At 41.6% G+C, this 27247-nt stretch overlaps 1 protein-coding gene across 1 annotated transcript in view; it reads left to right on the top strand.

The window, feature by feature from the left end:
- The window catches only part of ZCCHC7 (zinc finger CCHC-type containing 7), a gene marked incomplete at both ends in the record, with an annotated part of 112119 nt that overhangs the window by 59584 nt on the left and 25288 nt on the right, over positions 1-27247 (top strand). Inside the window, 3 exons of the mRNA XM_082013721.1 lie at positions 13402-13445; positions 14651-14776; positions 16690-16860. Of these exons, the coding sequence (XP_081869847.1) occupies positions 13402-13445; positions 14651-14776; positions 16690-16860 (341 nt within the window). The remainder of the gene's footprint in view (positions 1-13401; positions 13446-14650; positions 14777-16689; positions 16861-27247) is intronic.

Below are 27247 nucleotides of genomic sequence, written 5' to 3'. Positions count from 1 at the left end.
TTTACTGCTGCAGGACACCAAGATACTGCAATCTAAGCATTCCCTTTGAAATCAGTATTGGTGGTGGCAATGTGAAATCAGTGGTGGCATCTGTTGTGGACTCTTGGTCTCTCAGTTCTCTATGCTATTTGGTTTTTTGTGTGGTGGCAAGGGGTGATGTTATCAGTTAAAAAACAATATGCAGAAGAATTGTGTCATCGTCATTATGGCACTGGAGGATTGCAAGGGAAAGGAAGGTTTTGCAGGATTTTATAACAGTGAGCAGCCTTGGAAGTCAAAGTATAATCTTCATTATAATGAAACATAGAAATAATGAAGGCTGGAGGCAGGTATGTAATTGAAAGAGCATGTCATCAGAGACAATGGCAAAAAAGAAAACGAGTGTTTCTACAACTCCTTAGATACGTTCTTTGCAAGTGACCAGTTAATTTATCATTCTTTATATTTCCAAGAGAGGGAAGCTAGTTGAGCATTCCCTTCTCAGATTAACAGGAAGCAGTTGGCATTTTCTTATATTTTGAATGTTAATGGTGAGTGATGTAATCTGTGTTGTTTAAATAGTTTGTTTACTTGGACGCATTTATGTTGAGTAGGTGGCTTTCTAGTTTCATACTGTATTTTCATTTTTTAAAATCGTTTGAAGGGTGTTACTGGGTAACACATTGCAGATTATCTTTCCCTTATGCTTCCCTTTGCAGTTCTATTAAAAAATAATAATAATGCGATCACATTTTTCCTACTGCATCATCGAGATATTGATCTCATAGGAACACAGGAGTAAACTAAAGCAAATGTACAAATAATGCATTTCAAGTATACTGTCTTCATGTTTTCTTGAAAGTCAATAGACGATTTTCAAACTTGTGTGGTAGATGCAAAATAACATGTCTGAATTCAGTCATACTGTATCTTCTGAATCACTGACTTACAGTAAAAGGCGGGACAAACTCTACCATCCTGGCATTTCTTTATTACCAATATGCCAGGGACTTGAAATAAAATTATTTGAGGTTGTCTTAGCAGAGAACTGCCACCCAGAAGTGGTAATGTTTTAGTAGTTTCCTGCCTCTGGTATTGCCTTCATTTTAGGAGGCATATGGGAAGAATATTGTAACTCTGGTTTTTAATTGATATCGATTTGGATTATTTTTTCTAAACCGCGTACACTCAGCATTGAAGCCAAACCTTGTGACAGCTCACAACCGTCAGAACTAGGCGTGTGTGTAGAATGGCTTTAGTGCCAGGTCACATACTTGTTGTGTGTTATCCTGTGTTGCACGCTTCTGCCAGTGCGTTTCTCTTAGTGATGTGCTGAAATGCAGTTCCTCACCGGTGCAGTCAGTGCTGACCGCAGTCCCTGCTGTGGCTAGTTGTTCCAGTAAAAACACCTTTCTGCAGCCACGGTTTCTTGTAGGGTCAGGTGAAGACATTCAGGGCTTTGATCCAGAACCAAAACCAACAGTGCTGTAAGCAAATCCCTTCTGTGCTAAGGGCTTTCGGTAGTACGATGTCCAACGTCCCACACCAAATGAAAGCTGCCTGGAGTGGAAAGTTACTTCAGTGTGAAAATACGACAAATAAAGCAGGACTTGTCTTTGGAGAGCCTCTGCAAACATCAGAATGGCCACTGGTGCAGTGCCCTGTGCACCCTGGTCCTGTCCACACTCGTTGGCCAGCCAAAGACAGGAGGATAGACTTGAGCACACTTCTGTCTTCTCCTCTAAAGTCTAGTTAGTCTTTTCTAAAGTTGCGTGTTAAATGCTGCCATCTCTGTTCACGAGTCTCTCTTGCAATGTTTGCCTTGTGTTTCCACTTTCCAGCTCGTCAAGACTATTAGAATTTGGATTGAAATTGTGAGATCTGGGGTGGCTCCACTTCCCGGTACGAAGTCTGTGCTCCGGTGAAGGGTTCAGAGCATCCGATGCGACGTTTTATTGCTTTTCTTGTCCCCTTCCTCTCTGCTTGCAGCCTAATTAAAGACGGTGGGAGTTAGAGAGAGCGTCTGTATTATTTGTGTTTAAAGGAGTGACGAGCTACCACACTGCTCAGGAAATTTGGTTAGTTGCACATTTTAAATGAGGCATTGATAGTTTTTTTTCAGCCATAGGACTAGTTGCTTTTTCTGAGTGTTGCTACATAGAAGCAGAATCCGCTTTGCAACCAGCTGTTTAATCATCGATTCAGACATCCCTTGCTCTTGTCCAGGCGAAGGGGGAAAACCTGAATCAAAGGTTTCAGAAATCGTTGCCCTGACGTGCAGTATGGAAAGTGCCTTCAGTACGTTTGCACAGTAGAATCATAATTCTACTGCAGCGACCAGTGTAAGGGACTTTCACCTGAGGTATGTTGGCTAAACTGATTAGATTATTCAGTCTTTATCAGAAAAGAATGACTTAAATCACGACTTCAAATATGTTTCAGCTTTCTCGGATTAATAGAGATGTTTCAGACCCACACATTCAGTTATTAAGCTGAATTAAATAACTGCATATTTTAAAGAATATTACTGGTTAAAAATCAACATTGAGACAAAAAATGCTTTAATCAAACAAAACATTATAAATTTAATTTTAAAAAGTCGCAAGTAAGACCTGCATAGCAAGTTTCCTACAAGAGCAGCAAAAAGTTGAGATTTGCAGTACTTCAAATTCAGGTAGGAAGAGTTTGTGTATAGTACACCTTCCAGTTCTACTAAAGTTAGGAAAAAGTGCTATTAAATGTCTTAAAGTGCTATTTTAAAAATAATCATATGTACCTTAACTATTCAGTACTTCTGTTGTCTTACTCATTTTCAGCAAAGGCTTGTTAAACTCTCAGAGTTCAAATGCTTAAAATCAAATATAGACTTGTGAGCTCTGCTTGTCCCAGTGTAACTGTTTTATATCTTAAGGACATCAAAATGGGTTGTGAAAATGCTTGAGCAGCATCCACCAGGGTTAATATGGTGCTTAACTATTCAGGCACTTCTTCCTTGCTCTCCCGTTTATTCACCCTCAGTTATGCATCCGAATGGACAACTTGCATTTTTTTCAATGATCTTTTTATAGAGCAGGACTTTTGAATTTGAGTACAGATTTTGCAATACAGTTATTAGAGCAGTAACCACATCCAGCGCAAACTATATTTATAGTTAATTTCTCTCTAAATAGAAAGTAGAGCACAGGATACATTATCTGTGCCTAAAAGCGCTATGGTTCTAGTTTAATGCTTGTTGGTTATTGCAACTTGGTTAGTAGTGCATTCAGAGCATAAGTATTGCTATTGTTTAGCTGCAGTTCAGCGAAACAGGGTTGACTTTTCCTCTGACTTCTTTTACACATTCACACTGTTACCAGTGATGCATGAGTTCAAAATCAGATGCCTTCATTTTTCGTGTCAGTGTTTTGGAGTAAATCCCAGTAGAATTCTTTAGCCAGTCCTTGGGGTCTGGTTAAAGGAATTTGGTGTCTACCTTTCAGACTCCAATGATCCTGGGCTAGTCTAACACACAACATTTTACTTTCCCCTGAAAAATGCAGAGCAGCCTTCCTGTTTGTACTGGGCAGCTGCTGAGTGGGTGAAAAAGAAGTGTATTTGCCTAGATAGCAGTCCAGCAACGGGAGCCAGGCTGGCTAGTCCCAGCAGGTCTCTGAAGCCCCGCTGAAACTACGGGCCAAGGGGCTGTAGGTCAGAACTGAATTGTTCTGCGCATCCTTTGCACTATGGGACTTGAGGGTGCGATCACATCATTTCTAACATGCTTCCCATGCACACTGCATGGCCGTCCTTGGGGAAGGGGTGCAGTTATCAAGGACCTCGAGCATATGAAAAACTCAGCTCATTACGAGAACTTAAATTTAGTAGATCTAGAGCACAGTGTTAACACTTGAGTTTTCTTCTCATAAAATAACTACATGCTGTTGCACATGCTCAGCTGCATCAGTGCTTTGTTACCACTTACTCTTAAGAGTGCTGTGTTACCAGATCACTTCTCACGTCTTCGTTTTCCCAGGAAGTGCAAGTTTGAAGATTTAATGTGGAGGGGCACTGTAGTGCCCAGGGTGCTGTTTGTGTTCCTCACGCTGGCAAATGGGTAGGTTTCCTTGGATAGACCTTTTGATCTGTGGGGAATCCATGGAGTGATGTTACTCTCAGTTCTTGAATTGTATAAGTATTCATTTAAGTATGAGTACTTCTCAGGAGCCTCCTGCCTGTGTTTCCTGTCTTTGCTATAATCCTCAGGAAGATCAAAAAACTGAACTAGGGATACATCCCACAGGATTTCATCCATTCCAGGTCTCCATAGGAGCTTTAGCTCAAACTTCAGTTCTGCTCTCAGAGTAATGCAATCTCCTGCATCCTGGTTTTGATCAGGGTTTTTGGGACTGCTTTCATCTGGAGGTAACAACAGTGTAAATGCCTCTCTTGCATTCTGTTCTAGTGTCATTTTAGACTGCTCTTGATCACGTTTGAGTGCTCTGCTAACTTTGAAACCTGTAAACCGTGTTGGTAGTGTTACACCTTAGTATAAGGGTGTTCACATTTCCAACTGTAGAAGTGTTGAGAGTTTTCCTCCTTCATATCTCTGAAGTTACCACATGATGTGTAATATTTCAAAAACTTGAGAAGCTGCAGCCACAGTCCAAGTCTGGTTGTGTTTACAATTAATAAATGGTTTCTCTTAAGGACAGCAGAAGTACTCAATCAGAACCAAGCCATAGTGTCTAGCTGTTGTTATATTTTGTCCTGTAGAGATAGGTTAGCCACTGCAGCATTCATTTGAATGCTCCCAGGAAAAAAAAGGTGAAAGCACTGACAACTGCCATCTTTGGAGCTGTTCCAGCATGACCACCCTGGGTCTGCATATCCCAGACACCCAATGGTGTTTCTTCCTATCTTCCAAAAGCTGTTCTTCTCCCATGACACTATGTGGGAGCCTAGTCTGACCTTGAGGGTGGGAAGGAATTGTCAGAACTGGGGTGATTCAGCTTGCCTTTGCCCAAAGGACCAGGTTCTCATCATGAAAGAAAGTGGAAACGAGATTCTAGCCCGTACCCAAAGACTGGTAGTTAACCTGTGTTGAAATGTGACTTTTTTTTTAACCTGGGTTAAAGACTTTTGGAATTTCATGGCAGAAGTAGAAGCAAGTAAGAGCCCTGATTAAACTTTACAAATTTCAGATATACGTTTGTATTCTTCAGTACTCTTCAAACTCAGGAATGTAGTTCCGTATTTCATCCTAATGTCAGCATCAAGAGAGCCATGCTGTTTTTCTAGGATACAGCTGATGGTTGGTGGGTTTAGGTTTGTGATTCAGTTGAAGCATTAATGAATTATTTCCAAGAAGCTTTAAATCAGGATTCCTCTCCATTGTGAGGAGAAGCATAGTGCTGTTTGCACATCTTTTACATGGTGACTTTGCCAGATCAGACACCACAAGCCTCAGCAGAACAAGGCCCCATGGACTTTGTTCCCTCTTTTATATTTTTATCTCCTTCATTCTGTATTGGTAGAAAAAGACACAATATGTTGGCAAAGTAGATTGCCAAGATGCAACTGCAGATTTTCTGTTAAATGATACTTGAGAAGTGAAGCAAGGCTACTCTTAGGCTCTGGTCTTAGCCATTTATTGAGTACCATTTTAGCTGACTGTATGTAGGAATCTGTGCAAACCATCAAAACAAAGTGTATGCATTGGTTAGGCTTCTGGACTCTAATTGTTAATATTGATAATTACAATAGATACCACTCTTTGAGGGCTGATTAAGAGATTAAGATTCTGCATGGTAATACAGCTGCCAAAGCCTCTGGCTTCCCTTATGACCTTCTTTGATGAAGTCCCCCATTGCCACTGACAAAATCTGCCATGCAAAAATGATCACTTAAATACAGAAATAGTCTCGGTGCTGAAGTTGGTACTACAGAATCAATTCTTGGCATCCTGTTGATTCCATAAGAAACTTCAGAATATCACTTCCACTGGACTTACACCCACACTGACCTTCCAGTCCTCCATGCCAGGACCTTGACTGTACTGCCCAAGCTCTGCCAGCAGTCAGTCCTACCAAGACTGGTTGGGGGGGTGGTTTACAGCAACATTCAGTTTGATACTGAAGTGACTACTACAGGCATGTTGTCAGTTGAATGAAACTAGGAAATGAAAATTATTATTCTTATTTTGAAATTACGGTTGTATCTCAAAAGAGTTTTTTTTATGGATAACTTAGAACAGTCTTAAGCCATTTTTGGCAGTAATCTATACTAAAACTTCCCTTTATTTTATGACTGTTATTTTGATTTTATCTCTGTATGCATTTCTCCACATGTAATCCTGAGTTAATGTTTATTTTTTTTCTCTTCAGCAAGGATTGCTGGAATCTAAAAGGTATTTAAGACAACTTAATCAAATAGCTAAAAAGGCTTTCTCTTCAGAGTAACCTATTATTCCTTTTTCAGTCATATAGGAAATAGTAAAAAAGTGAATTCTTGATGCACCCAATGAGAACAATAGATTTGTGTTCAGTCTTTCCTTCTCTAAATTAGAAATCACAGTATAGACAATGGAATTTCTAAATCATATATTATACCTTATTCTCTGGTGGGAATAAAATGTTCATGTTTGCCTCCTTTTCTCTGTTTAACTTTGACTGCTGTGAACGCTAGGAAGAATAACCCTGCAGCTTTTCTTTCTTTTTTTCCTTTTTTTTTTTAATCTATTCATTTTATACTTTTCAGACAGATTTTTCCCCGGGGTGAAACAAAGGTTAACTGAAATTTCCTCTGTTGTGTACCTGAACGAATCAGCAGTTTGAGAAGGAAATCCCATTGATGGGCAAAGAGAGTGACAGGCTCTATTTAAAGAATTCCCCCGACTGTGTGGTAGACCAACCATGCCATGAATTTAACTGTTCCTGTGGTCTCCATACTTGTACCCACCAAAAAGAGAGAAAAACCTACTTTGTTCTGCAAATGTTGCACTAAGCTTTGAAAATCATGAGCCGCTGAGTTTTGTGAATTAACATTACTAGCAGTGGTCAAGACTAAAGGCAACAGTGTTTATAGCATGAGACAGAAAACAGACAAAAAATTATGCATACTTATAGAATAGGAAAAACACACTATGTATTTGTGTTGTAACACATGTCTATGCACTTTAGCAATTTGATAGTATACATCAAATTCCTGTAAATCATATTTTTCCTCATATTCCTCAAGAATATGATTTACAGACTTATGTTACCTTTTGCTTTATTCCCACTTAGTGTGTGAAACATCTTACCCATAAATAGCCATAAGAATATATGTAGTTGACGTGATGTGAAAGGGCATACACTTGGAAGAAGGCGCAGCATTTATCGTTAGAGTCTAACATTTTAGCTGGACGGAAGAGAGACGTGTGGCTGAAATGCAATACTGGATTCTGAATACTGACATTCACTAAAACGAGAGAGGATGTGCTAACACCTGGGTGATTTTTCCATTTTTTAATGTCTGCTTTAAATATCAAAAGCGCACATCTCTGTTAAATACTCTTAATTCAGGTGTATTAAACTTTACTAAAGACCTATGAGTCTTCTTGAAAACTGCAGCTCTAGCCCTGCCGCGGCCCCAGCCCAGCATGCTGCCGGGGGGGGGGGTGGTTTAAGTACCGTGTCGTAGCCCCCAGCCGTCAGACTTTTCTTCTCTGGCAATGATGGTTAAGTCTTCTCCCATGGGTGATGGCTGCTTAAGTTCGCTGAAAGTTACTTTAACAGGTCTTGGGATGTTTTTTTTTTTCCCCCCACTTATACAAGACTGTTCAGAGATGTGGTTTTTTTCTTTTTGAATTCTGATATGCTTTTGGCCAATGATGCCTTTGCTTCAGCCAATTTCTTACATTTTAATTAATTTCAAAGTGGATTGAGTTTTGTCGTTTGTTCACTGTTGCCTCTCTGATTTTGTGATACTTTTCAAAAACATCATGCTAGATCAGATGAAGTTTTCTAACAATAAAGTATTGCAGGTATTTTCTCACTGACAAGAAATGTGCATATTACTGAGCATGTATATTTATACATATATATTAGGTGTCAAGGGGAGAGGCAGGAGAATCTTTTCCTGCCATGAGAAAATTTCTCAGATTGAACTTCTGTCAATGATTACATTCACTGATTTCTCTGTGGGAGTTTATGGATCTCTTCTAAAGTTGCGTTAAAAAGGTATTGACATGTAATCCGTTATACCAGCAGGTGTCTTGTTTTTCACCTTTTAAGGTGAGAAGTCCCTGGAAGTGTCTGAGAAAAGTACCACAGTTGGTTCCATTCCTTCTGCGTAGGGTTAATTCGAGTAGCTGGGGGGGGGGGGGGGGGAAGCTTCATCCCGCTGTGGCCGCCGTGCATCTCCTCGCCCGGTACCCTGCAGGGAGTTGTCCCTGTGGGGACGGAGCTGGGCTGCGGGAAGCCAGAGCGCTGTGGTGTGGGTCCGTGGCCGGTCTCTCAGGACAGTGCGCTGAGACCTGCTGGCGGCACAAGGAGTGGCGGGGACCTGCGCTTCCCTCCCTCCAAACAGCGATGTGTTGGAGCCCTGTGCACCTGAGCTGCGCTGAGTCTGGGGGCAGCTGAATGGGAACCGCGGACAGCGTGAGGAGGACGGGCTGCCTTTTCAGTTCACAGTTAGTGTTCTGTGGCTGTAGAGCAGACATCATTTCCTTCAAAAACATCTGGTGACATGTACATATACACCCCCCCCCCCATATATATGTATATATGTATACACACACACACCCCCATATGTATGGGTACTTGGAATACATCTTCCTAGAACAAAAAGATGTATAGCGCATCCTAGTGCATACAAACCTGAATTCCTGTGCTTTGCAAGATCTGATTTAGGGAGGGAATCTCGATTTCTGTTTTGGGACACTGCTTGGTTGTTACCACTTCATACTTCCATTCCTTGTTTTTTGGAAGAACGGCTACTTGAATACAAAAAATGTGAAACGTTATAGCAAATTACATTACAATAAGACTTGAATCACTTTGGTTCAAACATAAACAGATATTTCAGATATATGTGAAATATCACGATATGAAATTTTTGCAGACGTAGATAATTTTAGAGGTTTAAGACTTACCATTTTCAAATGTTATTCATTACTCCAGTAGCAGCCAGAAGCTGTGTCCTGACATGCTAAATATTGTTCAGAGATATGTCTGAAACAGTCCTTGCCACAGAGGTCTTACAGCAGAATGTAATTAGAGTTCTCTATTTTGTAATGTACTATATTAATTAGCAGTCAAAATCCAATTTTTAAAGCCCAGCTTTGAAATGTATTTGCCCTTCAGGCCACATATCATACCATCACAGCTTGAAACAGCCTGTTTCGGTGAATTGATCATAAAATAAACTAAATAAAATACATGTCTGCATGTGTATTCCTATTAGAAGGAGGGAGAGGACCACTTGACTTTCCCTTTTAAAAAATTTAGTGTTTGTTTTCAAAGCTGAACGTCGAGGCTCTGCAGTATCCCTGTGCTGCTAAATGAAGTAACAAAATAAACCTTTGCAGGGCAGGCTGAACTTGCATGGAGAAGAGGGAAGTTATTTCTGCCAGGTCTGATGAGCGAAATAAAAGTGTGACTTTTGGTGTGGTCAGAATCTGTGCCAGACTGTGCCCTGCCTTGCTGGGGTAGCCAGCTTGGCCGCTGGGATCTCAGTGGTACGACAGATAAGGAAATCTTCTGAGCAGTTTATTGTTTATTCTCAGTCATTTTTTTGTTCTGTGGAAACGGTTTGTTCCTCTGGCCAATTTCAGGTTTTGATTGCTGGTCCTCGTTCTCCCTCCTCCCCTCCTCTCCCTTTCTGGAATGAAAGAGACAAGCCGGAATGCACGTTGAACAGTGGTCCTAAATCTGGCTTCGCCATGAACGCTGCTCGGAAATTTACATTTTCATGCTGGTGGAGGGATACATGTGAATCTCGACAATCTTTCAAAATTTTTTTAAATTAAAGCAAAGCTGTTGCTTATCATTCATCCTATTGTACAGGGGCACAGGATAGCCAAAGTCTAATACTTCATAAAAGAAGAACCTTGCACAGAGCTTCCATTTTCATCTAAACGGTATATATTTTCCATCCTGTCTGTCATTTTTTCTGGCCTCTTCTTTCCCTTCTCTTCTTCCCCGTTCTGCAATTTGACAAAACCATTTTTTCGAAGTACAAATACACGAAGTTTGTATGGCAAGGTCACTTGTATTTTTTAGTTGAAGAACGGAAATTAATACAATCTTAAAAAGGAGATTTCTTTTAACACATGAAGATGAGAAATAATAAAAGCATGAATATGTTGAAGATGTTGTAGGAGGATTTTGTTAATACACTGTGAAAACTCACAGGACTCTTTAAATAATGTAAATTTTGTGTGAGCAACTTCTCCACAGAAAGAGGAAAAGTCTTGACAGAGACTGAATCTGAGTAATTTTTAAACTGCTGCTTTCCCAAGAGTAAAAATAAAGTACTCGTAGCCCCATTCCTTAAGGCAGAAATCCACCCCCTCTGTGTGTGTCCACCTGAAAGAAGGATTAAATGCTCTAACGTTGTACGGGCTTGGCCTTGGAAGACATCAGCGGGCAGGGTTCATCGTACCAGCCTTTGCTAAATACGGAAACTTTCAGTAATTAGCATAAGTGTTTATGTCTGCGCTTTGACAAAAGCCACCCTCTCGGTCCCGGGAGGGGGTCTGAGGTGGCTGGCTGGGGTTGCGGGGTGGGGGAGCACCATCCTTGGGCACCTCGAGGTGGTGAGGGGTGCCCGCTGCCCGTCCGCGCCCAGGGCCGCGAGCTGAGCTACCACCGTGTCCCTGGGGGAAGAGCTTCTCCAGATCTGCGGTCCCAGACCTGTCACCTGCGTGACTCTGAGAAAGAAGGAGTGAGAACAGCGACTTTGGGTGCTGCAGACCAGGAAGAGCGTGGTACAAAGAAGTCTTCAGCACACTGACGGGGGGTGCTGCTGGAGAACCAGCAAGGGGCGGCAGCACGGCTGGTGGAGGTGGAGTGGCCAGAAAGCCAGCTCGGAGGAACCCGCAGCCACCCAGGGACTGGAAGTGCTTGTTGGCCAAGTTAAGCCATCCAAATAAGCAAACTAAATCGGGGAGGAGGGGAGGTATTTCTCAAGTTGAGCAGAGTTTTGTGATTTATTTCATGATTTAGTGCCAGACAAAATGATGTGGTCAATGAGAAAAATCATTGCAGATTTTTCTACGTGTCTCTGAAGCAAGGTTTCAAGTTGGTTGCAGAATCATAACTCTTCCTACATATTTCTGTCTGAAGAATTTATTGTGAGCAAAGCCTTATGCATTCTGTTGTGAATTAGATGTAATTCTTGGGTCACAAACCGGATTTAATAAAGAGAGATTTTGTTGAAATATTTCATTCAGCATTAAAGCTCTTGTATTTTTTTTTCTGTTTAAGCAGTTTTAGTTTCTAGCATTAGGACTATTTTAATCATTGTATCATGGCGTTCCCCTGTGAAGCAGGGGATTTTGATAGTGAAGAAGAGAAACTTAGTTGGTTTGTCCTCAGGAAGGACATGCCTAATGATTAACACGAGTTAATTCGCTGGTAACTTTGATCTGTAGCCTGTCAACCATTCTGCATGTGCATTTCTGTGAAACACAGCACTCACAGTACTGATTGCCAGGGCAGAGTTTTGAATTACAAATATCTTCTTCCTTATGAATGAATTTCCTTAACAGGCTTCCCAGTAATAAATAATGCACTCAAATATGTTGGTGCGTTTCTTTACTTTTAATGACTAGTCATCAAAAGGCCTAATTCTCCCTATATCCACGACTTGCTTCCACTGAGGAGAGCTGACGCGATGCTGTCCCTCCTGTTCTCTGCTGGGAGCTGAGAGTGTGGGAAAAGCTGTCGCCGGGGGTGCAGGCATGGTACCACCTCTCGTTCTGGTGGTCGCTTCTTACCCCGAACAGTGCTTGGGTGAAGAATCCGTTGGATACCTGTATTTGAGCTCTGGCTGTGCCAGTTCCTATGTGTCCAACACATCACTGAAATTGCTTTAGTGATAGGCCAGTTAATTTATTATAAATGTCTCTGTGATGGTCGTTAGCATTGCTGGCGTTAGCGAGTGTTGAAAATAGAAATATTTCACAGTGCTGTTCAGATTAGAGCAGATGGTGTTAGCCCTGACTTTCGGATGAAGAACAGCAGCAAGCAGGTATTATGCTCTAAAGCATTCCTTGTATGTTTGAGTGACGTACCTCGCACTGCACACTTGACCTGAAATTACTGACTTTTTCAGTAAATGAAGGGTTAGACATGACGTTATAGATGGTATAATTCTAATTTCTGGTCATCTGCCTTTATTGGAAATGAATAGTACAATCAAAATCAGTTGGATAAATTTTAATTGTTTTTTTACTGTTTGTACATCTTGATGTTGTGATTTGTGTTAATAACACGTGTAGATGCTTCAGATTCAGATTCATCCTTCAGAACAGAATGGAACAATTTGCATTAAAAAGCCTGCAAACACATGGGATTAATTTGTGCACAAGTTGTAATGGTTACTGTAAAAGTATAGGTAATGCAAATACCTCTGTTGACAGGAATCCTCCCTTAATGATGAAAAATACGCTGTGGAGGTACAGCTGTCTTTGCACAGCGAGAGAAGTAAGCGGTGTTGACATGCAGAATTTTTAAACAGGTGTAACTGCATCCCTATTCTTCTAGCTTATTGCCTTTTATTTCCTTTTTGATTTTTTTTCTTTTTACTTCTGCCAGTCCAAAGGCTGTATGTGAGAAGGTTGTGATGTGACAGTTGATAATTCAGTGTGCCATTCTGATTTATTGCACATTACTGAACCCTGTTTTGAAATAGAGTTACTTAGCTTATAGTCTTAGTTGCTGTGGTTATGCATGTAATTTTGGCATGCAGCAGTCAGAAATCAGTGCTGAAAACACAGATTTTGCAAATTCACAAGGAAAAATAATATATTTTATGCTGTGTGTTCACTCTTGTTCCATGTGCTCTCACTTTGGCAACCTCTGGACTTGGGCTGGGCATCCTCAGGAGTACAGGCAGAAATAATTCAAATGGCTGGAATCGGAAGCTTTGTAGTCCCTGCCTCTGAAGAAATTAAATCCTTGCCTATATTTATACCCTGGGGGGCATGACAAGAGGGTCATGTCAAATGAAGTCCACCTGATAGTAGGACATGTGTTGATTTTAAGGTGAATCAGGTTTGGTGCCAAGCAGGTTGATAGCTTTCCTTTAGAAGGAAAGATAGAACTGAAGATACGTTTCTCCGCTTGGTACATTTAGTCTGTTATCAATTTCAGTAAGTGCAATAATCATAATGTTGAATGTATTATAGAAACATATTAATATAAACTAAATATAATTAATTTTATTTCTCTTTTTCAGGAGAAGTGGATGTGGACTGGTCCATCTGTAGTAAAGACTTAGAGGTAACACAGACAATCAAATTGTTCCATAATCCTCTATTTTTATGTTTATTAGCAAACAGAACAAGATAAATGGGATTGAAAAATCCACCTGTGGTTTTTCTGTGGAATCCTTAGCAGTATCCTCCCAAAGGCAGGTGTAGCCTGAGCTCTCGTGCAGTAGGAAGAGGTTCAGTTGTTGGGGCAGGGACACGAGCAGAGTGGGAAGAGGATGCCGGGAATCAGAGCGCTTCCACAGGCTCTGCGAGGAGAAACTTGGCCCTTCCTTCCCACTCTCTTCAGGGACTAGTAATTGTTTTGTGGTAGCTAAATCCCATTCCCACAGGTGTCAGGACGAGCCATCTGTGTTTGGCTAGCCTTCCTGTGCTCTCCGAGGTTGGGCTCTGCTGAGGATTGGTACAGTTAGGCTGTAACCTGGCATGCTCGCGCAAGGTGCCGTAGCATCGAGGAAGAGTAAGCCTCAGCTGTAAGGGCCGACTCCTTTTCATTTCTCTCAAGGTTCAGTAAAGTTTACATAATCAGGTGACATTAACAAAGTCTTTCACCTAAGAGAAACGGTATTTTTGTACCTCTCCCATTCACTTGTCCAAAATTCTGGTTTAGTTTTTAAACATTGTGATGTTTACTAAGCAATAAATGTTGAAGATGCGATTTTCAATTCTGTCTGCCTACACAGAAAGTATGTGTGAGGTCACTGGGAGAGAGAGAGTTGTTTCCAGCTTCTCTTTTTTCTTCTTTTTTCCTTTTTAAATCTTTCTTTACAATTGCAAATTGCAGATTTGGTCTAGACTTGTATTGCATTGTACTTCGTCCAAGAAGTTTCCCTTAATGTGTGCAAGGAAACGTGTCACTTGCATTTGCAATTAATGTTATATTTGTATTCTGGGAGAAATTCCAGTTCGTCAAGAAATAGCACAGTGAATAGAAGTGTCTTGACTAATCAAGGGAAAGCAAAACTTCATAACTGCTATTTTAAACAGCAAAACCAAACTGCTCTGAAGTGAAAGTTTGAACAAGACAATACTTTTATTCTAGACAATGCAAGTTTCTCTGTAACGGAATTATCCAGTTCAAACCTGGATGTGTAAATTGTACTTGTAGAAAGTTACATTTCTAACTGAATACTACCAGTAGTGACCTTTACAAGTTTCCAGTTCTAACACTAAATCTCAAATGACAAATACATGTTTCTTTTCTTGTCTTCCCAGGCACAGATCTCCAATTATGCAAGTGTGAAGCATACTAGTATGCGGTACTACACAGCTGATAAAAATGTTACCTGTAGAAATTGTGATAGACTGGGTCATTTGTCCAAGAACTGTCCTACTGGAAAGGTAGGTGCTACACTTTAATTACTTGTAGATGCAGCTGTTGTTTCTAATACTATTTGTGCTTGCCATTGAAAGCATTGCTTTATTATTTCATTGAAAGGTTGCTCTAGGTTGAAGGATAGCTTGCACAAGACCATTTACTATGTAAAATCAGCTGTCTGTTTTCTGTAGGTCATTGCTTTTATTATTTTTATAAAGGAAAAAATCTGTAAGTATAAACTAAACAAAAAGAGAGTCAAATACAATATAGAAACATTTTTTTCCCATTGTATAACCAGTCTTAAGGTGTCCTGGTTTTGGCTGGGATAGAGTTAATTTTCTTCCTGATAGGTGGTATAGTGCTGTGGTTTGGATTTTGTTAAGCAGCCGAGGACTGTTCAGCTTCTCATGCTGGCCGGCCAGCGAGCAGGCTGGGGGTGCACAGGGAGCTGGGAGGGGGCACAGCCAGGACAGCTGACCCAGGCTGGCCAGCGGGGTATTCCATACCATATGACATCATGCCCAGCATGTAAAGCTGGGCAAAGAAGAAGGAAGGGGGGACATGTTATGCATGATGAAGCCCTGCTTTCCTGGAGATGGCTGAACAGCTGCCTAAAAAGATGGGACGTAGTGAATGAATTCCTTGTTCTGCTCCGCTTGCGTGCGTGGCTTTTGCTTTACCTATCAAACTGTCTTTATCGCAACCCACGAGTTTTGTCACTTTTGTTCTTCTGATTCTCTCCCCCGTCCCACTGTGGAGGAGTGAGCAAGCGGCTCTGAGGTGCTTAGTTGCGGGCTGGGGTTAAACCACAACAGCCAGCCGAAAACAGGACAGGCTGTTACCCACTCTGAGACTTTGAGTGACTACATCCCACCCAGCTGAAATGTAAGCCCTTGGAGTGAAGATACACTCACTCTCTGAGAAAACTGGCTTTAAAGAGATACCGCTATGGCCCGGAATAGTTTTCAGCATTTTATATTTGTCGGTCCATGTGCTTATTTGTGTGAGTCAGAAGGCTTGTAGCCAAGGGGTTGAGGCAGGCTGGCTCCGGGTGGCAGCTAAGCCCCCAGCCAGCCGCACCCCTTGTGGGGTGGGGGAGAGAATTGGAAGGGCAAAAGCAAGAAAAACTCATAGGTCAAGACAAAGATAGTACAGTAAGTAAAGAAAAACCCTAGTAATGCAAAAGCAATCACTCACCACAGCAGATGGATGCGGAGCCAGTGCCCGAGCAACAGCCACTGTGGAAAACCCACTTCCCATGCTACAGATATCCCTGGGGTCAGCCGTACGGCTGTGTCCCCCACTAGCCTCTCGCCCACCCCCAGCTTGCGCGCTGGGGTCAGGCTGGAAGAAGAGAAGGCCTTGAGCTATAGTTAAACGTTGGTGTGTTATCTAAAACACAGCCCCATACGGCTGCTGCTGTGAAGAGAATTAACCCCATCCCAGCCGGACTTAGTGCAGTGGTCTATGGCACAGACCGTATTTGCAAACCAGTCCAGTATGTTGTGTTACATACTGTACATCGTGTTCCTGTGATACAGGTCTGTTTTTCATCTTTTAAGAAATTTCACTAAAAATAAAGTGTTCGTACAGCAATTCTGCTCTAAGTGAAATATACTTTCCAGTTTAATGATTATTTTTGCTGTATTCATGGAGCAAATAACATGGCTACTAGGCATTTAACAAGTGCTTCTGATGCAAGGTCCAAATCAAGAAAGCACAGGGAGTCTATGGAGTTACAACTTTGCATTTTACTCTATTCATAGTCTTCCTTCACATCAGTTCCTTGATGAAACATAACATCTCTGCAATTCCTAGTAAGCAATAGCCATTTACTTGGGGTGGTTTCTTCTTCATTTCCTTTTTTTTTTTTTTCTTTTCTTTAATCTTTTGAAACATTCTGACTTAACATAATTGTTGTTTTATCCCTCCACAGAAAGTACCTCCCTGTTGCCTGTGTGCTGGAAGAGGTCATCTACAAAACAGTTGCCCAGCACGTTTTTGTTTGAACTGCTGTTTGCCTGGCCACTATTTCAAGGAATGTCTTGAGAGAGCCTATTGGAATAAACACTGCAATCGCTGTGATATGAAGGGACATTATGCTGATGTGAGTATAGCCCATGGCAAAGAGCTCATTTATTACTGGTTTTGTATCTGTCAAAAAACTGAATTTGCAACAACCACAGTCTTGTCATATTTTCTTTCATTTTATGTAATGCATATTTGTATAAGGATCTGAAAATATTGTAGTTAGTCATTATGTCACAGTATCACAGTTTTCATGAAGAATGGTTCAAAGAAAACAAAGTGGAGTGGTAAATGCTCAGTCTTTAGTTTTGTCCAGTTTAGTTAGGGTGGAGAAAAATGTCCTCGATTCTGTTCAATGGAAGGTGTAGGGAGGTTGAAATTAGGAGACATGGTATGCTGCAAGCATGTGAGCAAGAGGTGGAGAATAACTGATGCTCCAAGAGTTTCAGATATGCATTTTTTAACTATGATCACATATTCATCAGTGAAAATAAAATGTCTAAATTGGTTTTGGAGGCATTTATAACTGTGCTGTATTTTACGCTGCAATGTACTTTACAGACAAAATGGAAACGGTGCACGTATTTTCTTATGCAGGTGTAGGTGAATAAAAATTTTATTGGATATTAGCTTATAAGGAAGCAGGTGTACAACCATATTCACATGCCTTAGCTTAGTTTCTGCCTGCTTTTCAGCAGAGTCCTGTATTATTTATGAACATGCCAGAAGAAAGATAATAATGAAATTAATTCTCTCTCTACTTCCATATCCCTATGGACAGGCCCATCACATATATACTGTAGGAGAATTTGTAAAGTAGTGGAGCAGTTGCAAAATTGTGTATTCGACTATTAATGAATGAGTAACTTTGGCACAAAACCAGGTATGGAAATATTTAAAATGTTCAAGTATCTTAAGGATAATGAAGTATGTTCAAGGTCATCCAGATACAGTGTATTCTCTGCACTGAAGACTAGGCGGGAGGAAAGGTCATGGGCCTTCATTTGGCTGAGACTTTTTTTCTCAAAACTTTTATCATTTAAACAGTACAATTATGGAAACACACTCTTTAGTGCATGATCTTTCTTAAAAGCATTTCTTCATTTCTTCTGAATGCATTTTGAAACAAGTAGAAACTGTTTTGCTCTTGACAGTCTGCCCAAAGCTGTTATTACTGCTAGTGAAGGTTAGTAGATGTAAGAAAGACAGAGAGAGGCTTTATACCAGGGCCAGTAGTGACAGGACAAGGAGCAATGGTTTTAAACTAAAAGAGGGCAGATTTAGATTAGATACAAAGAAGAAATGTGTTACGATGAGGGTGGTGAGGCACTGGGGCAGATTGCCCAGAGGAGTTGTGGGTGCCGTGTCCCTGGAAGTATTCAAGGTCAGGATCGATGAGACTCTGCGCAACCTGATCTAGTGAATGGTGTCCCTGCTCGTTGCTGGGAGGTTGGAAGTAAATGATCTTTAGCGGTCCCTTCCAACCCAAGCCATTCTGTGGTTTTATGATACCACACAGTAGGTTAGGTCAGTTCTGTACTAATTGCCAGGAATCCTGGATGTGACGAATGTAATGTCATGCACCATGACTGCATGCTCTGAAAGAAATCTAAAGATTTTGAACAGGAACATTTAAAATTATTACAAACATGATGTAGCCTAAGTAAAAGCTTCTATCAGTATTTCAAAATTAAATATACATATATATTTATATGTATATTCTGAGGTTTTTTTTAAAAGCTCAGAGAATTCACAAACCAGCAACTTTTGTTTTATTTTTTAAGTATGGTGTACCTCAAAGCTAGACACCACTGGTTTTTAAATTTTTGCTTCCTGGATGAATAATTTCATGTCAAGTTTCAGTGCAGGACGAACTATTTTGGCAAGAATGCTCCACCTCTGAAGGAGAGTCTTACATAAAAGCATTCTTTAATATTCTTAAGAAAGTGTTAAATGCTATAGCAATGGGAAGTTTGGTAGAAGAATAAAAGAGATTGGCAAAATTTTCAAGGTTAATAACTATATTTAACATTAAAGACCTTTTGCATTACAACCAGGCAGAAGTATATTGCAATGATGATACCGTTTTACGACATTAAATGATACTAGAAAACTACACTTGGAAAGATCTTGTATTTATGTGCTTTTGTGTGTGTCTACAAAGCCTTTCCCAGGTAGTCTTTTTACATACTCCTAGACTGTATGTACTTCTCCTACAGATAAGTAGAAAGTGCTGAATTGAATTTTTAAAATATGAACTAGATGAAGATAATGACTTTGCATGCAGCAGGACACTTAATTCAGGTTAGTAGGAGGTTAAGGTATGCCTGTAACATGAAGTTACACAAAAAAAACCAGAAAGGTGAGGATAAAAGGCAAGCTGTGGTAACATCAGCATACATTCCTACTTCATATTTCATCTAAAGATATGGCTTAAATGTTTGTCTTCCAAATACACCTGTTCAATTCCCCAAAACATTGGGGTTTTTTGATACGCAGAAATATTTGAATCTCTTTCTAAATATCTCATCCCTACCTTTATTTCTTCTATTTGGTCAAAGAATGGAAGAGATCCTCAGAAGGCCTTCTCCTCCCTTTCACTGAATATGGAAGTTTATCTGAATAACGCTTCTACCTGGTAAAGCTTACATTCCATAACCTCTGTCATCATATTCAATCTCAGAATCATGGAATATTTGAGTTTCAGTGGGAGGGTTGACCCTGTGGCTTAGCAGTCAGACATGAGAGACTTCCCTTCATGTGCTTTCTGAGTGTTGTTTCCGGGCAGTGGGAGAGGGCCTGTGCACTGGGCTGTTCATGTGTCCGTACTGCTCCTGCTGAAGATGGCCTGGTGCCACACCAAACGTGAGAAGTTAGAGAAGGAAAACCAAGAATTTATTGCAGGCTGACTGTTGACAATGATAGGTGGGATGTACAAATGATGCTCAGCACATTTGCAACTTTACTGTTTCTTTTGGTGTTTAGAATGTTAGAAATTTAAATTCTGTCTTCCCCTTATAGCTGGACTTTTGCTTATAACTAATGTGTACACGGTACCATTACTTTAAAGAATGTCAGTGGAATATTTCTGCACCCCCTTTGTGGTAAGCAGTGAGACAGAACTGTAATCTTAATTAATCTTTTCTTTGCATCTCTTGCCACCTTTTCTATTTTACACATTTTGTGAAGCCAGGTCTCATAATGTAGTTTTCTTTTCTGCAAAAAATTGTGAGTCCTCTGTCGTCCCAAAATTTAAGTCCTACCTAAGTTGTGTAGATTATCAGGAACATCACAGCATGTTATTTTTTCTGCTCATTTAGGTCCACCATAAATCAGAAAGGTTAGTCTTCAAAACTTTGACGCAGTTCTCTTGCACTTCTGCATGACAGGCATGAGGCTACCTGTGCGGTGAATGCTGGAATGTAAGAGCAGGGTCTCATCTGTCCCATCCTTGCAAAGAAAGATGGCACGGTAGAACCACAGAGTGCAAAAGGAAGGTTGTGAGGCTATGCAGCACATTCAAGAGATGTTATGAAAAGCAAGAAGGTATCCTGTGAAAACCTGATGTCTGTATCCAAATGAAGAAAACAGAAAGGATCTTAAACTCTGGCAGATTAAATGTGAAAGTGCAGAACTGAGGCTAAAAAAAGAGTTTAAGGGGCACTTCGCAAAGGAATCAAAACCAACAGTAAATCTTTCTTCACATCAGAGCAAGAAGCCTGTAAGGCCAACAGATGTTCAAAGCATGAAAGAAATGCTCAGCCAAGACAAGGCCATTGCTAACAATCTAAAAATGTTTTTGGGCATTGTTGTGGTTTAACCCCAGCCAGCAACTAAGCACCTCACAGCTACTCGGTTACTCCCCCACAGTGGGACGGGAGAGAGAATGACAAAAGTGAGAAAACTCATGGGTTGTGGTAAAGACAGGTAAAGCAAAAGCCGCACATGCAAGCAAAGCAAACCGAGGAATTCATTCTCCACTTCCCATCCTTTTTAGGCAGCTGTTCAGCCATCTCCAGAAAGGCAGGACTTCCTCACGCATAACAGTTTCGTGGGAAGATGAAACACCGTAACTCTGACCGTCCCTCCCTTCCTTCTTCTTCCCCAGCTTTATGTGCTGAGCATGACGTCATTTGGTCTGGAATATCCCTGTGGTCAGTTGGGGTCAGCTGTCCTGGCTGTGCCCCCTCCCAGCTTCTTGTGCACCCCCAGCCTGCTCGCTGGTGGGGTGAGGTCAGAAGCAGAAAAGGCCTTGATCAGAGTGCTTACGAAAGTGTAACGAAAAGATCTCTGTATTGTCCACACGATTTTCAGCACAGATCCAAACCAGAGCCCCATACTTGCTACTATGAAGAAAATTAACTCTACTCCAGCCAAAACCAGCATAAGCATCTAGCGTTCATAGTAGAAGAAACTGGGGACACTCCCACACAGAAATCTTACTTTGTGGAGCGAATCATCAGAGAATCTCTCTGAAATTGAAAAGAGTGTTAGTGTTGCTACTAACCTCTGAATACTAACCCATTACTAGGGCTGGATAACAATTACCCAAAAGCTGTAGCGGAGCTGGAAGGTGAAATAGCCAGATCAGTGACAGCAGTGTGTAACCTTTTGCTTTGTGTCTGATTGGTAACTGAGTGGCAAATACAACAACAAATAGTAAAACATTGTCCCAGGGAGAGATGGGCAGCCGGGCCTGCCAGCATGATGTGTACACCAAGCAAATTATCAGAAAGTGCAATAGCAGCAGCATGTTGGAATGGTGATATACATGGGAGGATTCAAAATCGCTTTTGTAAAGGAAATCCCACTTCTCAGAAATCTCTGGAGTTCTTCAAAGCAGAAGGTCGACAGGCATGTGTGTAAACATGATCCAGTTGACATAGTCTACGATTTCCAAAAGGCATTTGACAAAGTTCTTGACCAGAAGCTTTTAAGGAAACTAAACAGGCATGGAATAAGAGGATAAAGGTAGGATATGCTAGTGTGACATGGAAAAGGGTGAACAATAGGGTGACAAGATGTGCTGAGAAGACTGAATTATTTAGAGTGTCAGTGCTGTGAACTAACTGTGAAGAACTGCCCAAGGACTGTAAGAAATGGAGGGAGAGCACAATAAAATGGCAAATGAACTTCAGTGGCAATGAATGTAAAGTAAAATGCCCAGGGAAAAATAATCCCATCTTTGCACATGGATTGATGGGCTCTGAGCTTACCATTATCATCCAGGACTCAAATTATAGGGTTATGAGATACAATCCCCCCCCCAAATCACATCAGTGTTCAAAAGCTGTGAAAAAAAGCTGGTGAAGCATTCAGAGTCAGAAAGAAAGCAAATGGACATCTCTTCTGTGTCCTTCAGCACAGCTACAACTCTTCAGCCTGGAAGAGAGATGATGGAAGGATCTATAAAGAGCTTCAAAATCATCCATGACAAGAGACAGTGGTTATGGATGAATTGCTCATCGTTTCTTCCAGTACAAGAACTAAGGGGCATCTGATGAAGGCAGTAGGAGATAAGTTCAGAGGAGGCAGAAGGAGGGGACTATGCAATAGGTAGCAGACCTGTGAGACTCCTTACTGAGGAATGTAGTAGATGCAGACAGTCTGCTCTGGTTCCAGAGGAGACGGGAGCAATTTATGGAAGAAAAATCAATGGAAGGCTATTGAATGCATAGAAACTTCGTCCAACCTGCACAGTCTTTGAGCTTAAAACAGCTGAGTGTGGAAGAGGGTTAGGGAAAGGATGCGTGCTTGCCCTGTTTTTAAGCTCCATGAGGCATCAGCTTGTGGCCACAGTTAGAGACCACGGGCAGGTGGCATGATGCAGTGTAGTCATTATTGTTCTCAGGCTACGTAAACTGATGATAATAACGGGTGCATGTGTCTGTGCCTCTACTAATTACTTTCTGTAAAGAATTATGAGTCCTTCACAGGGCATTTTGTCAGAAACACGGTAGTGTTTCACCAAGCCCAGTTACTGCAACTGTTCCGTATCAGTCTGCCTGTTGGTATGTTTATGGCACCTGTAGGAGCTGGAGGCAGACCACAGGTTTTGCTCTAAGCCTGGGGCTAAATGAGTCCAACATTCCCCAAAGTTCTCCAAAATACTCCGAAAACACTACTGCAGCCTTCATAGAGCAGATCTTAATACAGTGTTGGAAAAAAAGACTAATACATTCTCCATTTTTTTGGAGCTGTTATCAAATACTTTGGATGCTCAAAAAAAGTTTTAATTGGTCTTTCCCAGAAATTTCACTCACTTTTACTGTGACACAAAGGATGCAGAAAAACATCCTGTGCAGTCTGTTTGAGAGTGACTCTCCATGGTCACACTTTTGTCCATAAGTGAACATGAAGCAGCTCAAGGTACTTTGCCTAGTTTGATTTGAAAATGTTTGAAGTTAATTAAAATGTTTTCAGGAAAAAAACATTTATTATCTGTTAGGTCAATCACTTTCCCTGAAACAGCCTGGAGAATGTATGGAGCCATCTTAGATGGAGTCATGTTGGATGAAGCTCAACCTAGTGTGTTTTCCTCGGGAAGATCATCAGAGGAGCAGGTAGCAGAGCTGTTTAAAAGCTTCAAGTGTGGCTTTGTTTGACAGTCTGCTGCTCCCCCTACAAAAAAGCACATCAGTCGCATGCAACATTGTGTGCACATATAGATGTGTATCTATATATAGCTGTGTGTACAGATATATACTTAGCTTATACACGTATAAGCTGAAAACCCCATGCCATGAATGTCCTGTGTTTTGCAGGTTTGGTGGCAGTTGGGTGGGTGTCATGAGACTTGTGGTCTACAGTCTCACTTGCCAGCTGCGAGGGTAGGAAAAGAACTTCATAAACAGAGTGATGTGGCAGGGAGGAGGCAAGCATGGCAGGCAGGACAGTGTCTCCCTGTATACTTAGTCAAAAAGAGCATGCGAGCGCTTGGTGAGCTGCTTGGGCTCATCCCAGGAGCTGTCAGCCAGCAGTGCCCAGGTCTCCAGTGCTCTTCAGCCATGCTGTGCCGGCTGACCCCGTTCATGTGCATGTCTGCACACCCTGAACACCCTGCAGGCAGTACTCCTTCCCAGGAACCAGCCAGGTACCTCAGCCGGCATCTTCTCTGTGTGTCCTGACACCTTTTTTTTGGCTAACTACCGTTAGCCTCTTCTCTCCCAGAAGATTTTCTTTGTCCTCTGTCATTTTTGGAACCCATGCCGGCGCTTGCTGCAGGGATGTGGTCGCCTCTGGGCCGGGGTGTGGCTGGAGGGGACAGGGACAAGTCCACAGGGCTGCACTGGTGGCCTTGTCACCGACAGGGCCCATTCCTGCCGGCGGTGCCGCGGGCCCTTGGCCCTCCCCTGGGCGTCTGGGCAGAAAGCAAGGTGTTTGCTCTTCTTCCCTCATTCTCCAGCAGCATCCTCAGTTTTTCATGCCTGCAGCAATTCAATGTCCACCTAATGGCAAGTGTAAGTAAACATTACCGGGAGCCTGGTCGACGCTGGTGGTTAACCACCTCAGCCCACTCCGCACCGGCAGCGGCAGCCGTCTGTGCTGGCGGCACAGGGAGAGGTCTCGACATCTGCTCGTGCAGGAGTGGTTTTGAAGGGAAGCATTGTGTGTTTTCCGTGGCAGTTCCCATGCGGAGGTGATGAAAAGTGTGTGTTTTGGCAAATCTTTTGTTTTATTGTGGTGGCTTGCGGCGGGGCAGCTCCTAGCAGCCGCCTCTTTGACAAAGCACCAGAGGATTCTGTTAAAAAGTTGTGTTTAGTAATTGTAGTCGTCGTGTCAGACCATAACTGACTTGGAGCTGAAGGATTTTTGCGAGATGAGTAGCTGTGCCAGCAGGGACCCAAGTCTCCTGGGCCAGCCGCGCTCTCATTAAGATTTGCCGCTAGCCGTGGCGGTGTTCGGCAAGTATGTGACGTGCATGCTGTTATTGTATGCTTGGCTTGTCAGCCTGCAGCTTTCTGACACTCACTTATGTCACTCTTTATTCAGAGAGGAAGAAGCTTTTGATAATTTGACAAGACAAGCTCTTAAACGATCTAGGTCATGGCCTTCACTGTCTGTGATTGTGAACATATTTCCTGAAAGCCCTGTCACTCATCACAGCTACATTTTCTCCCGGGGAGCCGCAGGCCCGTCCCGGTCTCCTGTCAGCGCGTGCATTTTGGTTATTCATACGCCAAATACAGTAGCGGGGTTTTTCCTTCCCTTTTGCGAATGCTCGCATGTTAGCGAGGCTAATCCTCTCCCCCGCGCCCCGCTCCCAGCAGGGCTGCCGTCGAGGGCCCTCTCGGCGCAAGGCAGACGACCGGCCAAGGGGAGCGGAAAGGAGGAAAGGCCGCTTAGTGCTGGTTTTGTGTTTGCTCATTGTTGTGGAAATATGAGAACTGGTGGCAAGGGCCTTGTCTATTGAGCACTCGAGTCCTGGTCTGCTGTCAGGGGCTGTTTGAGATTGAGTGTTTTATTTTCTTTGATGTTCACGTTTGAGAATAGGGAAGTGGGAATTAAACAACAGATGCATTAAGCCGTTGTTCTGGTAAAACAATAATTAGCACCTGATAAAATTCAATACGGGTCAAAATGCACAGTATCCAGCCTTGATTCATCTGTTGTGGCAACCGTAACTGGATCAGGCTCGGATATGAATAATCACCCTTCCAAAATAACTGAATGCGGGCCACAGCAGAAGCAGCATGGATTTGGGAAAATCAATTAATTGCCCAACACTTGGCCAGCAAAAGGCACACAGACGTAGCTAAAGGTGTGAGGAAGCCTACCTCACCTGCGCTTTCTGCAGCTGTACCGCGGTCGCACTGCTTTTAGGAGTAGGCGCCTTTTGTGCTGGTACATCTAAATGCTAGTAAGGTCAGACCACTGGGGCAGGAAATAAATGCAATTTTATTTTAACGTAGTTCATCACACTGCCATCGTACTTGTATACCACAAGGGTTTTTTCTTTAAATGAGGGTCATTCATGGTTAAGTACTTTTAAATAAATAAGGAAAATCACAGGTTCGGTGGTGGTTGTGTTTGGTTATGCTCTCTTCCATAGCAAAGCTCTTTGCTTCATTTAAGAAGCCAGTATTCAGTAGTAATTGTTAATTATATTTTTTGTCATTCCGTGATAGAAGATACAGACAGTAACTCTGAGCTGATGCAAGGTAATGGGACTCCTATTTAAAAGCATCATTTCTAAAAAGCTGTTGTTTAGTCAGGCATCCGTTTTCGACTATTGTATTCAACTTCTGAAGTTCGTAAGTGATCACTGTGACCATGAACACTATTACACTGAATCACCATCTGAATGAAGAAATATGCTTGGCCCATTTTCCCTTACCACCTTCTTCCTACCTCCCTTAAGTTTTCCCACAGCCTTAAAGATGATGATGATAAAACCTACCTCTTGATAGCACTGCTGAGGGGTTGGAACTGTGCCTTTTCCAGTGTTTTGGTAAGAGCTGCACCAACTGTAGTTTCCTACTCCAAGTTACAGATTTTCACTGTAAGTGATGTCTTTGTGTCCAGAGCGGGGAAAAAAACAACCAAACTATTATTCAAAAATAAAGCATATTTTTTTATTATTACTAAATAGCTGCCATGTGAGTAAAGGTCATATCACAGAGTGGCATTTTGCCAGTATATGACAACTCATTGATTGCGATTTTTCAACCATATTAGTCTGGGGACACTGTGGTAATCGAAAACTATCCAGAACTAATGTATAAATAACTGCCTGCTACTCCTGTGCTAAACCAGTAAAAGTCTCATGTACAGTTGAAGCCTTTTACAGGTTTGAGAGAGAAGGCAAGGTCTTTGATGCAACATTTTTGTACGCTCAAGCGTGTTTATATATCGCACCTCCGAATCCTGTGTAAGTTAGCAAAGGAGGAAAATCCTTTTGTTTGAACTCGAAGACAGCTCGAGTGTGCTCAAACTGTCAAATGTTGTGGTCTGTTCCTCTGTTAGAAATGTGATGTACTTCACACATTTTCTTTATAGAAATATTAATATAAAACTCAAATATTTGCCTGCAGTATTTGAGTAAGAGGAGGAATGTCAAACCATTACACAGAACAGATTGTAGATTTTTCTCCAGAAAATTGTGTTACTGACAGAATGAATAATAAATAATATAATTTCCATCACATCCAGGAAAAACATACTGTATATGCCATAGGGTGACTATCAAAAACTTGGATTATTTTTTGAGAGATTCAGTTGCTAATATTGATTGTTGGGTGTGTGAGTTTTTTTTGATTAACATACTCTATCAGAATAAAAGAAGGCAAGAATTTAGGCATGAGTGAAAAATTTATTCAAAATCTAAAGAAATGTTAATACTACTCATTTGCAAATAGTCATGAGTCTTTAATGTTTGAAACTGGAGCTGCAGCATATGTAGAAGCCATGGAATAACTCATATTTCTTCTTAAAATACTGAAAATTGAGATTGGCAGACTAAATCG

Source organism: Phaethon aethereus, assembly GCF_964289735.1.
Source record: "Phaethon aethereus genome assembly, chromosome: Z".
NCBI classification, from domain to species: Eukaryota; Metazoa; Chordata; class Aves; order Phaethontiformes; family Phaethontidae; genus Phaethon; species Phaethon aethereus.
Note: the sequence above shows the minus strand (reverse complement) of the source record. Positions and strands in the feature narration are given on the sequence as shown.